The sequence below is a fragment of the Balaenoptera borealis genome (assembly GCF_965194805.1).
Source record: "Balaenoptera borealis genome assembly, chromosome: 8".
NCBI classification, from domain to species: Eukaryota; Metazoa; Chordata; class Mammalia; order Artiodactyla; family Balaenopteridae; genus Balaenoptera; species Balaenoptera borealis.
In genome coordinates, this window is record NC_138865.1 from 114,718,016 (window position 1) to 114,730,847 (window position 12,832).

General features: G+C 54.7%; 1 protein-coding gene across 1 annotated transcript; it reads left to right on the forward strand.

The window, feature by feature from the left end:
* The first annotated feature begins 5,497 nt into the window (after positions 1–5,497).
* CDK9 (cyclin dependent kinase 9) lies at positions 5,498–10,151 on the forward strand. The gene is made up of 7 exons (XM_082402697.1): positions 5,498–6,203; positions 6,668–6,749; positions 7,515–7,605; positions 7,968–8,134; positions 8,249–8,420; positions 8,580–8,728; positions 9,219–10,151. The coding sequence occupies exons 1-7, from the start codon at positions 5,764–5,766 to the stop codon at positions 9,582–9,584; spliced, it is 1,467 nt and encodes a 488-aa protein (XP_082258823.1). The 5' UTR covers positions 5,498–5,763; the 3' UTR covers positions 9,585–10,151.
* The last annotated feature ends 2,681 nt before the right edge of the window (positions 10,152–12,832 follow it).

Below are 12,832 nucleotides of genomic sequence, written 5' to 3' on the forward strand. Positions count from 1 at the left end.
GAGGAAATGAAACCTCTCCTACACAGGTTGTCCCTGACACCTGTGGAGGCTTTCAGCAGCTGCTGGGGGCGGTGCAGCTGAAAGACCAGGAGCTTCAAATCCTGGCTCTGAGTGCTGCTGACAAGTTACTTCTGCCTCTGAAGCCTCAGTCACCTAATCTCTAGAATAGGCACAAGTGCAAGGTATGCAGTCAACCCCCAGAGGCTCCAGCATGATTGGACATTATTATCCTGGCCCCAGGGCTGGCAACTGGGGCTGTGATAGGGGAAGTTCAAGGTCAGATGGGGCCCATCCTGCATCCTCCATAAAAATAGTGACTACTAATGACTAACGTTTTCTGGTCACTTAGTATGTGCAGCCACAGGGCTCAGTTCTTCTGCCCTAAGAGGCAAATGTTGTTTCTCTTGTCCTCATTCTACTGATGTGGAAACTGAGCCCCACCCCACCAAAGTCAAGTTACCTGGAATTGGGATCTGCCTGTCCAGCTGTGGAACCTGAGGTCCTAACTTCCACACTCATAACTCCCGCCACCCTCTGGCAGCTGGATGATAGACCTTGGCGGGGGAAAGTTCTGCTGAACCTTCTCGATGGGATGAGGGGGAACCTGAGGCCCTGGAGGGAAAAGGGACACAGCCTGTGAGACAGAGGCAGCAAACAGGCCTGGATGGGACAGGTGTTCAAAGTTCAAATGAAAGGATGGGATTTCTGGACCATGGCCTTAGGAGGATAAGGAGGGGTACAACTCCAGCTCCCTCTACTGAGCACTGACCATGAGCCAGACATGGAGCTGGAAGCCCCTACAGATCGTCACAGCCCTGTGAGATGATCCTGGTACTGTCCCATTTCACAGATGAGGGAACTGAGGCTAAAGAGGAGCAGAGACTAGACAGACAGATACCCGGGTGTTCTAACTCCCAGGCCAGTGTCCCTTCCCTTCTCTGGGTTGTTGTCAGAAAAGGGAGAGGGGCCTGTGGCCTGGTGGTAGCTGGGGGTCTTCCTGGTGGGAGGTGGAGGGTGGGTCCCCCAGCTTCTCTTCCAAGAGGCAGTCACAGTGATTTGGGCTAAATGCTGAGGCTGTGGCATCAGCCAGTGCTGGCTTCCTGGCCAGGCCCACTCCCGACTTGCCGTGTGATCCTCCATAAGAGACTTTACCTCTCTGAGTCTCAGTTTTCTCATCTGTGAAATGGGGTCACAGTAGCCTCCACTTCCTGGAGTTGTTGGGAAGACGAAAGGAGCAAATGATGACCCGGGCCAGTACACTGTGGCCTCAGCAAACCCTGGTGGTTGTTGCTGAGGGATGGGGGTGGTTCAGGCCAGGGGCAGACTGGCGCAGGCCAGGAAAACCCCAGGGCAGGCACGTGGTGTGAAACCTGGGAGTCCCAGCCACGACGAGGCTCTGTTGCCATGGTGGAGGGGCCTTGTCAGCGCCAGGCTAGCCCTGCCGTTGGCCCAGGTGCCAGGTCAGTTGCTGCATCCCTGAGAGGATGAATGGGGCTCAGTGTGGTGGCTCAGTGTGGCGGCTCCGCTGAGCTCAGAGCCCTCTTTGTGCTGCCTCGAGTGGCCGTTGGGAGTGTGGCTGGGGACCTGCTGGCGGGTGGCTGTCCCCCAGGCCCTCCTCAGCCGGTGCTGGAGGCCAGCCCAGCCCCACTCTGCAGCGCTGAACACACAAGCGCTTTCCCACCTCCAGGCCTTTGCTTGGGCCAGACCCGCACTCAGAATGCCACTTGTCCCTCCACTGGCTCTACCTTTTGCCTCCACTGAGTCCCTGAGGTCTGATTGAGCCATAGTGCCCCAGGAACCCTGCTCTGATTTCTGTCCCCTCCCTCCTTGCCCTCCTCCCCCCAAGTCTATGACACCGTTGTCTGCAATCTGACCAGGTGCTATCAGGGATTGGAGGCTTTCAATGTCATAGTCAAAGGCGTTGGACCCAGGCAAACCTGAGTTCAGACCCCACCTCGGGCAAGTCACATCAACTCTCTGAGCTTCATTTTTCTCATCAGTAAAATTGGACAAATACAACATCCCTCACAATATCCTGTGGCAACGAAATAACACGTTTACACTGAGAGTTATCATCTGTATTACATTTACTTTTGTCTTTATATGCATGTTCCAAACAGACCTCATGCTCCGTTGAGAGAAGAACTGGCCTCATGCATCCATATTGGCCTCAGGCCTGCTATACTGTAGCACTCAGTAGATACCTTTCCCCAGCTTGACCCAGTTGTCTTATATTGGGGGACAAAGAGACCTGGCTTTGAATCCCAGCTCCATAGCTCCCTCGCTGCGTGGCCTTGGGCAGGCCACTTCACCACTCCTAACCTCAGTTTCTTCTTCTATAACTTTGGCCCCATAATAGCAACTTCCTAAGAGGGGTGCTATAAAGTTCTAGGGGTCTGACACATAACAACATGGGGCCGGGCACAGTCAGTACCCAGCCGGTGTGGGCAGAATGTCCATGGGATTGCAGGGCTGTGGGCATCACACAGCCACTCTCTGTCCTGTATCCCCCTATCCAGTGACCCCTTGTCTCCCCAGACAGACCGGCAGCCAAGAGCACCCCACCCCACGAGCCTTTCTTCTTCTCTCAATATGCCCCGTACCCTGTTCCTACTCGGGGGAGGAAAACAGAGGGTCCAGGCCAGGGTCAAACAGCTGGCCAGTGGCTCCCTTTCCTACTCTGTGCCTCAGTTTCCCTAACTGCTAAATGGCAGCAGGACCAGAGGCTCTCTCAGAGCCTGGTCAGTCAATCGGCAAACATTCCTGAGTATTGGCCACATGCCCTGCTTTGCCAGCTTAGCTGATCCATGGAAACAGGAAACATTTCCCTCAAACCAGCAAATCAGAAGTCAAAGTCAGTGAGAAATTGTTTCTGGCTAGGACCTAATTTCTTCTCACTTTCACCTGGGCAGCCTTCTGAAGGGCTTCTGACCGCTCCTGCCTGCCTTCCTCCCCAAGGGAGGGCTGAGGGTCTGAGGCCCTGAGGGGAAGTGACTGGCGATGTCAGGGTTCAGGCCAGGGATGGTGGGGTGGAGGAGGTGACACCACCGGAACTTTTGCTGAGGCCTCTGCCCACAGGATGTGACTTAGGGAGGGCTCGTGAGAAACAAGTAGGGGCCCCAGCCTGAGAGTCTGATGGTGGAAGCCACACAAGCCCACGGCAGAGCTACCCCCTCCAATGCTACTATCCCCTCCCGCACCTCCCACCGGCATCCAAGGCACCCAGCCAGTGGTGCTGTGACATGACTGTGCCATGACTGTGCCCTAACTCCACCCTCAGCCCAGATGGGTGGGGTCCTGACACGGGTAATTGCTTGGGGTTGGCACCAGACTGACCTGGTTCAAATACCAGCAACTGGCTAGCCATTTGACCCTGGCCAATGATGGCACTTCTGAATTTCAGTCCTTCCGAGTACAATAGAGGTAATAATAGTATATTGCTGAGTGAGAATTGAGATAATTCCCATGAAGTGCAAAGCGTACAGCTTGGACCATTTATTTTCCCTTGATAAATTGTACTTACTACAATTATTTTTTTTTAATTAATTAATTAATTTATTTATGGCTGTGTTGGGTCTTCGTTTCTGTGCGAGGGCTTTCTCTAGTTGTGGCAAGCGGGGGCCACTCTTCATCGCGGTGCGCGAGCCTTTCACTATCGCAGCCTCTCTTGTTGCGGAGCACAGGCTCCAGACGCGCAGGCTCAGTAATTGTGGCTCACGGGCCCAGTTGCTCTGCGGCATGTGGGATCTTCCCAGACCAGGGCTCGAACCCGTGTCCCTTGCATTGGCAGGCGGATTCTCAACCACTGCGCCACCAGGGAAGCCCTACAATTGTTATTTTCTCCCTCCTTGCCCTTCCCACCCCCAATTTAGCCAATGGCCACTCTGCTTCTAATAGTGTGCCCAAGAAGCTGACCCCAGATCACTCCCTGACATGCCTCAAACCCCTGCTGGTCTACACTGCCTTCAGGAGAGTGCTCTCTGCTCCTCACCTGACCCTCAAGACCTTCCCTGGCAGGGTCCCCCATGGCAGAACAGGGTCTCTTGGGACACCAGGATCACCAGACCCATTCCTGACTGCTCCTACAAGGAAGCTTCAAGGCCAAGCCATGTAAGCTAAGAGGTGGAGAGCAACCGGTGCGGGGGGCTTCCTGCAGGTAGAAAAGGTACTGGGGTGCAATCAGAGAGCACAGCCCTGAAGGCAAGGAGGCCCAGGGGGCAGGAAACAGTGTGGCCACAGCCCATGAGGGAAGATGGAAAGAGCCTCAAACGTCACAATTTGGTTTTTCCTGAAGACAGTGGAGGGAAATACATACAGACTCCACTTCAGAATGATCTGGCGGGTGCTCCAAGGGGGACAGATGGAGAGGGCAGACTGGGGAGGACAGGACTCAGGATCCATTGGCAGAGGATTGGAGAGGAGGGGCAGATAGAAGAGGTGCAGAGGAGTTGGAAAGACAGCCTTGTTGGGGGCTGGTTTTTGAGTAGGGCTGGAGGAAGAAAGAGGAGGCTCCTGGAGCCAGAAAGGTATCAGAAAGATGCTGGGGAAGGGCCAGGGTAGGGAAAGGGGGCACAGGACCAGAGAAGGAGATGGGTGAATGGTGGGCTTGGTGCCTGGCACATAAGGACAACAGGCCTCAAACAGCACGACTGCTGTCCTCCTGGACAGACTGTAAATAGCCTGAGTCAAGAGAATCCTCTTCAGATTCAGACAGACAAGGTTCGAGTCCCAGCTTTGTCACCGTGTGACCTTGAGCAAATGACCTCACCTCTCTGAGCCTCAATGTGCTCTTCTGTAAAATTGGTTAGTGATCCTGACTATGGGGCTGTTGATTAAGGATTCAGCAGGAACGCCCAGCACTTCCTGAGCACACAAGGGTGCAGAGTAAATGCTAGCTACTTTTGTGACTACTGACCCGGGGCGCGACCAGCTCGGGCGCAGCTCAGCGGGGACGGGGGTCCTGTGGGTTTCATCCCTGCCTCCCGGAGAACAGGGGGTCCTGGGCTGGAAAGCCTGGGCTTTGCTCGCTCGCCGCCACCAATGTCGCCGCGCCCCCTGGCGGCTGTCAGTTGCCATATCAACGGCGGGTGGCAGGGGCCCGGGGAGGCGGCGGTGGGGGCCGTTCTCTCCTCCCCAGGCCGGAGGCCGCTCCCTCGGCACCTCCCGCCTTCGCCTGTGAGGGGGTGCACCCCGAGCTGGGGAGGAAGGGGCTCCCCGCGGCAGCTAGCACGTGTAGGTAAACTGAGGCACGCGGCGAGTCGCCCTGCAGCCAGGTGTAGAGCGCGGGGCCCCACCTCCGAAGGCGGAGGAGGGGCCGCGGGCGGTGACGCGCCGAGGGCGGCGGGCGGACAGGGAGCGGGCGAACGAGCGGGCGGGCGGCGGCGGCGGCGGCGGCGGCGGCGGCGGCGGCGGCGGCGGCGGCAGGTGCGGCCGCGAAGGGTGGGAGGGAGGAGTGAGGGGGCGGGAGGAGGGGGAGGGGAGGGCGAGGCTGGGGCACCTCCCCCTTTATAACGCGCCCCCTCCCGGGCTCTCGGGCCGCCTCCTCATCGGCTCTTCCCGTCCGGCCCCCTCGCCCGGCCGCCCCGGGCCCGGGCCCGGCCAGGGAGCCCCCAGGCCGCGGCTCGGGGGCCGCCCCCCCGCCCCGCGCCCAGCGCAGCCTGGCGGAGGCGGCGCCGTCGGAGGAGGAGGAGCAGGGCACTGCGGCTGGCCCCGGATCGGGCGCCAGAGCGGCAGCGGCTTCGGCAGCGGCGGCGGCCCGAGCCGATGCAGCGGGACGCACCACCCCGAGCCCCAGCCCCGGCGCCCCGACTCCCCGCGCCCCCGATCGGGGCCGCCGCCAGCAGTGGCGGCGGCGGAGGCGGGGGCAGCGGCGGTGGCGGAGGCGCCTCTGCAGCTCCGGCTCCTCCTGGCCTCTCGGGAACTACAAGTCCCAGGGGGCCTGGCGGCGGGCGGCGGACGGAAGAGGTGGGGTCGGCGCCGCGAGGCCGGAAGTGGCCGTGGAGGCGGAAGTGGCGCGGCCGCGGAGGGGCCTGGAGCACGGCGGCGGGACCTGGAGCGGGAGCAGCGACGGCGGCGGCGGCTGGAGGTGGCGGCGGCGCACTGGAGGCGGCCATGGCAAAGCAGTACGACTCGGTGGAATGCCCCTTTTGTGATGAGGTGTCCAAATACGAGAAGCTCGCTAAAATCGGCCAAGGCACCTTCGGGTAAGTCTTGGCCCCCAGGGACCGGGAGCCCTGAGCCTGCACCCCTCCGGGCCGACGTCGGGACGCCCAGGCCCGGGCCCAGTTGGTCGGGAAGCCATTTAGCCACAGACTTGTCCCCTGGTCTCGCTAGGCCGCGCCGCAGCCCGCCCGGGCCTGACAGAGCCGGCTGGCGGGGAGGAGCTTGAGGCCCTTGATGGGGGGCAGGGAGGGGTTGCAGAGAGGAGCATGTGAGTGGTGCGGGATCTCTCCGCGAGACTGCCGGGTGGGGAGAAGGGGCAGAGGGAAGGAGGTAGAGGCTCGGAGAGGGACCGAAGACACCGCGTGGTGGGGTAGCCGAGTGCCCTGGGTACCCGGCCCAGCCCCGCCCCGCCCGGATTCCCTTTCCTGTTCTCCTCTGGTGGGGGAGGGGCGGGCCCTGCGGAAATGGCCTAAAGATCCTCTTGGGTCCCCTTCTCGGCCTGCAGGGAGGTGTTTAAGGCAAAGCATCGCAAGACCGGCCAAAAAGTGGCTCTGAAGAAGGTACTGATGGAGAACGAGAAGGAGGGGGTGAGTATGGGTGGGGTGGGCAGGTCGGCCAGCTCCCTTGGGCATGAGGTTGGGTTTCCACCCTGCTGCTTCTGGGACTCTTAACGTATAGATTCAGTTTACGTGTTTGGAAATTTCCATATTCCAGGGAATTTGACTTCCAAGTTAAATCTTTTAATTCAAATGTTTTAAAGCGCTTCATAGTTCATTGTTAGGTGAAGATGGTTGGTGCCAGGAGAGGGAGCTCATGCTTGCACTGAGTGCACCTTGGTTCCTGAAGTTAGGAAGTCTTTGAGCACTTTTTCTTTAGAGTTTAATTTTGTTGAATGTAAAATAATAATAAGTTATATGCAATGACTTTAAAAGAGTGACTGGTATTCACTTGAAAAACAACAGTGCCTTCCACCCCCCGCCCGATCTTAGCTCTAGTCCAGCTTTCAAGAGACTTGCTTCTTTATTTTTGTATTTGTTAACGACCTAACAGTTAAACACAGGCATAGAGCTAAAACTTACAAGGTTGAAGAAACTGTGGAGCATTTAATAACTAGTAATAGAGCATTTGTGTGAAGTATCACTATTTCAATTCATTGTCTGAAACCAGCTCCTTGAGGGCTACATACTATTACACCCATTTTACAAATATGGCATTTGAGACAGCTAATTTCAGAGCCTATGCTCTTACTCTGTCTCCCAACCTTTGACCCTTCCTGTGGACTCCCTGGCCAGTTCCTTGGTCTGTGGTGCGCTCACCCACTTTTGACCTTCTCCTGTCTTTTTCCCACCCAGTTCCCCATTACAGCCTTGCGGGAAATCAAGATCCTCCAGCTTCTAAAACACGAGAATGTGGTCAACTTGATTGAGATCTGTCGAACCAAAGGTAAGTTGTTCGGATCTCATCCCCATTTTCAGATTGAGAAAATGAGGCTTATTGCCTAAGGTTTTGTTTGCAAAAGTTGGAAGTGGACACACTTACATTGCCTCTTCTTAACCCAGACATACCAAGTGTGACTGCTTTCTCTGGCCTTTTCATCAGAGCAGGTGCCTCCTGGGGGCCTGCCACAGTACCCAGCCCAGAGAAGGCGCTCAGAAAATATTTTACCTGTGAAGGAATTCGCACCTGGATATCCAGGGGTCCATAGGTTAGAGAGGGTAGGAGCTGCTTGTGGGAAAGTGAGTTGCATATGAGATTTTTGATTTTTTTCTTGTCCCTCTCTCTCCCCCTCATTCTTCTGGTCTCAGCTTCCCCCTATAACCGCTGCAAAGGCAGTATATACCTGGTGTTTGACTTCTGCGAGCATGATCTTGCCGGGCTGCTGAGCAACGTCTTAGTCAAGTTCACACTGTCTGAGATCAAGAGGGTCATGCAGATGTTGCTCAATGGTCTCTACTACATCCACAGGAACAAGGTGGGGGCCAGAGTAGGGGAGGAGAGACCAAGGCTGGGGCTGGCCTTTGCTCTCACTGTGGGGTGGGTGTGGCTGAAGGACCCTCGGGAACCCTCACCTGTGTGCTTCCTGTAGATCCTGCACAGGGACATGAAGGCGGCTAATGTGCTCATCACCCGTGATGGAGTTCTGAAGCTGGCAGACTTTGGGCTGGCCCGGGCCTTCAGCCTGGCCAAGAACAGCCAGCCCAACCGCTACACCAACCGTGTGGTGACGCTCTGGTACCGGCCCCCGGAGCTGTTGCTCGGTGAGGACTCTCCCGAGCTGGCAGAGGGAAGCAGGGGCTGGGCACTTACCTGGCCTCAGCTCCCCACTGCCAGGGCTTCTTGAGCCCCCGGCCCGGGGGCATTGCCTCTCAGGAGGCTGTCGGGCTCAAGGGGCCCTCCTGGTGTGCTCTTCTTCTCAGGGGAGCGGGACTACGGCCCCCCCATTGACCTGTGGGGTGCTGGGTGCATCATGGCAGAGATGTGGACCCGCAGCCCTATCATGCAGGGCAACACAGAGCAGCACCAGCTTGCCCTCATCAGCCAGCTCTGTGGCTCCATCACTCCTGAGGTACGCAGTCGGGCTGCCTGGGCCCCTGGGCCCCACGGGCTGCAGAGAAGTCTCCCTGGCAGGGGAGGGGTGGGTGCTGAATAGAGGAAAAGCTCCATTCCGGAGAGGTTGCTGGTGGATGGTTGGGGTCTGCTGTTTAGAGCCACGCAGACTGTTCAAGTCTCGGCTGCATCCCTTTAGTTCTGTGGCTTTGGGGAGGGCGTCTGAGCCCCTCACTTCAGAGCTGAGCTGCTCTGCTGTGAGACAACTGTGGTTCCATCAGGCTCGGTGCACATATGCCAGACAACTTGTGTCAAAGGGCCCGGTACTTGGTGTTTGCCAAATATGTAGTTCCTGCTGCTTTCACCTTGGAGGGGTCAAGTTTGCCCTCTAGGGGCAGTCTGGGAGCCTCTGAACGGAGAATGTTTAGTCCCTTCAAGTGCTTGACCGGTGGACCAGCCACGTACCCCCTGAACTGACTACATCCTCTTTTCCATGCCTCCCACCCCAGGTGTGGCCAAATGTGGACAAGTACGAGCTGTTTGAGAAACTGGACCTGGTCAAGGGCCAGAAGCGGAAGGTGAAGGACAGGCTGAAGGCCTATGTGCGTGACCCCTACGCACTGGACCTCATCGACAAGTTGCTGGTGCTGGATCCCGCCCAGCGCATCGACAGTGACGACGCCCTGAACCACGACTTCTTCTGGTCCGACCCCATGCCCTCGGACCTCAAGGGCATGCTGTCCACCCACCTGACGTCCATGTTTGAGTACCTCGCACCGCCGCGCCGGAAGGGCAGCCAGATCACCCAGCAGTCAACCAACCAGAGCCGCAATCCCGCCACTACCAACCAGACGGAGTTTGAACGTGTCTTCTGAGGGCCGGCCGCTGTTGCTTCTCATTAGGGCCGTTGTTTTATTTTTTCTTCTGCTCTGTGACTTGTGTTGTGGAGATTTGGGGGCATTTGAGTTTTTTCTCTAGTGCATATTTTATTTAATCCCCACCCTGGGCATCAGGAACCAACCGAGCAGACTGGAATACAGCTTTGGCTGAGAGTCCAGGAAGGCACTTGGGCTGCCTCACCTTGTTTCCTGGCTTTTGGGGTGATTCCCAGAGGGTCTCCATTTACCTTAGGACAGGAATGAGATGGGAGGAAAGGCACACCGCACTGGTGACTTTCTAAGAGATCCCAGCGTGCTGGGAGGAGGGGACAGGTCCCTCGCCCATCTCCAGCCCTCCTCATGGGATGAGAAGCTGGCGTGGGGGACAGAACCGGCCTTGGGAATGGGCTGCTCTTGGCCTAACCCTCAGAAGCTCTGGGGCTGGCGGAAACTCTTGGTTTCTTCAGTAGGACAATTTTATCGTGTTTCTTTGTTCAATTGTTCAGAGACATTCCTGGATGCAGTTTGGTCAGTTACAATTAAAGTTGACTCTTTTTCAGTAAATGACCGTGTGCTCTGTGCTATGTTCAGACCCCCAGCTCTTAACGCTGTAGCTGACCATTGAGATTTGATCTGTCAAGTCTTGGTTCTTTTCTTTGACCCAGTTCATGTCCCGTGACATACCTTCAGAGGACTTTGTCTTTTCTGTTTTTCTCTTGAGTACCTTCCAGAACATTTGCCATCATGCTCCCCACCGGGCAGGTACCATGATGCTCCCTTGCTCCTCCTCTCCACTCAGAGGAAGCAGGGAGACATGAGAAATGGGGCTCAGTCTGCTGATGAGGGAACTGGAGATGGCCTGCTGTGAGCTACATCTGCAGCGGTGACCCAGGGCGGGGCTGTGGGGGTGGAGGCACAGTCTGCTGTGGCTGACACGTGTTCAGACTTGACACGTGTTCAGACTTGACTCGTGAGCACGGGATGCTGCAGAGGCTCCTGATCAGTGGAAGGACAATAGTCAAATCTGTAACTTGCAAAACTTCTCAGGCTGCTGAATAGAGGGTACAAGAGAGGAAATGACCAGAGAAGCTGAAGGATCTCCAGGGGCTTGGGGAGGTGGCAGTAGCCTGGATTAGGGTGGCCAGTGGGCAGGAGGACAGAGAATAGTTAGTGGAAGATTGGATCATGAGGGCTCAGAGCTGGGACCCTTGGAGGAGCAGCTCATTCTGGGGGATACATTTCCTGCGAGTCTGAAGTTGGGGACAGCCAATGTATGAGGCAAATTCTACATTCTGTCGGGTGGGAGTCCTCTCAGAGGGACCTGGGAAGGAACATTGGCAAAACCTTTTACCGCAGCTGTCCTTTGCTTGTAGGTATTAACTTAGATCACAGCTTCACAAAAGGCCAGTGAAAGTAAAAAATTTCCTGACTAGTGTATTTGTTTCTTGGGGCTGCCAAACATGGTGGCTTAAAATAACAAACTTATTTTCTCAGATCTGGAGGTGAATTTCTGAAATCTGTAGGTGTCATCGGCAGGGTTGTTTCCTTCTGGAGGCTCTGAGGGAGAATCTATTCTAGCCCTGAGCCTAGGAAGCCTTCAGAGAGCTCTGTACAGAGGGGGACACACTCATGATTTTTAAAAACTCACGGTGGAAAACAGTATGGAGATTCCTCAAAACTAAAAATAGAATTACCATATGATCCAGCAATCCCACTCCTGGATGTATATCCAGACAAAACTATAATTCAAAAAGATATATGCACCCCTATGTTCATAGCAGCACTATTCACAATAGCCAAGACACAGAAACAATCTAAATGTCCATCAACAGATGAATGGATAAAGATGTACGTATCTACAGTGGAATACTACTCAGCCATAAAAAAACAAAATGCCATCTGCAACAACATGGATGCAACTAGAGATTATCATACTACGTGAAGTAAGTCAGGAAGAGAAAGACACATATGTTATCACTTATATGTAGAATCTAAAAGAAGACAAATGAACCTATCTATGAAACAAAAAGAGAATCAGGGACATAGAGAATAGACTGGTGGTTGCCAAGGGGGCGGGGGGTGGGAGAGGGTTGGATTGGGAGTTTGGGCTTAGCAGATGCAAACTAGTATATACAGAATGGATAGACAACAAGGTCCTACTGTATAGGACAGGGAACTATATTCAATACCCTGTGATCAACCATAATGGAAAAGAATATGAAAAAGAATGTATGTATATATATATATATATATATATATATATATATATATATATATATATATATATATATATATACACACACACATATATATGTATAACTGCATCACTTTGCTGTACAGCAGTAATTAATACAGCATTGTGATTCAACTATACTTCACTAAAAAATAAATTTAAAAAATAAAAAATAAAAAAACTCACAGTGACTATGTTGAGAAAAACTAAGGAGGTAAAGATGGAAGCAGAGAGATTGGTTAGGGCTATTGTAATAATCTGGGCAGAAGATGATGGTGGCTTGGACCAAGCTGGTCATGAAGCTGGTGGTGAGGAGTGCTTGGATGTATAGGCTACTGTGAGGGCAAATCATTCAGGTTGGATGTGAGTTTGAATGAATGAGAAGTTGAGAGTCCTAGGCTTTGGCTGGAAGGAGGACGGAGCTGCCATCCTTGAGACAGAGAAGGCTGCAGCAGGTCAGGCTGGAGCGAGGTTTTCAGGCGGTTTTTGTTTTTCTTTTGGCCACGCCACATGCATGTGGGATCTTAGTTCCCCGGCCAGGGATCGAACCTGTGCCCCCTGCAGTGAAAGGCGGAGTCTTAACCACTGGACCACCGGGGAAGTCCCTGGAGCATGGTTTTTCAATTGTAAATTGGAGGTTGACAGATGGACATCCAGGTTGAGTTGGCAGGTATATACCTGAACTATATATATAGTTCAGAGCCCCCCAGAGTCTAAACACACCTTTGGGAGTTGCCAGCCTGGTGGTTTTTAAAGTCCCAATGCAGGATGAGATCACATGTGTAGAGCGGAGTAGGGAGACGTGGTCCACTGGGACACTCCAGTGTTCAATGTCGTCAGGGAGTTGAGGACAACAACTGATGAAGTAAGAGACCACTGAGGGAATTCCCTGGCTGTCCAGTATTTGGGACTCCTCACTTTCACTACCGGGGCCCCGGGTTCGATCCCTGGTCAGGGAACTAAGATCCCACAAGCTGCGCAGCACAGCCAAAAAGAAAAAAAAGAGAGAGAG

Bases quoted from the DNA above. Each gene is read 5' to 3' on its own strand.
- CDK9 (XM_082402697.1), top strand. From the start codon at position 5,764: ATGCAGCGGGACGCACCACCCCGAGCCCCAGCCCCGGCGCCCCGACTC. The intron at 6,750-7,514 runs GTGAGTATGGGT...TTTCCCACCCAG, and splicing joins TGGAGAACGAGAAGGAGGGG to TTCCCCATTACAGCCTTGCG. The intron at 8,421-8,579 runs GTGAGGACTCTC...TCTTCTTCTCAG, and splicing joins GCCCCCGGAGCTGTTGCTCG to GGGAGCGGGACTACGGCCCC.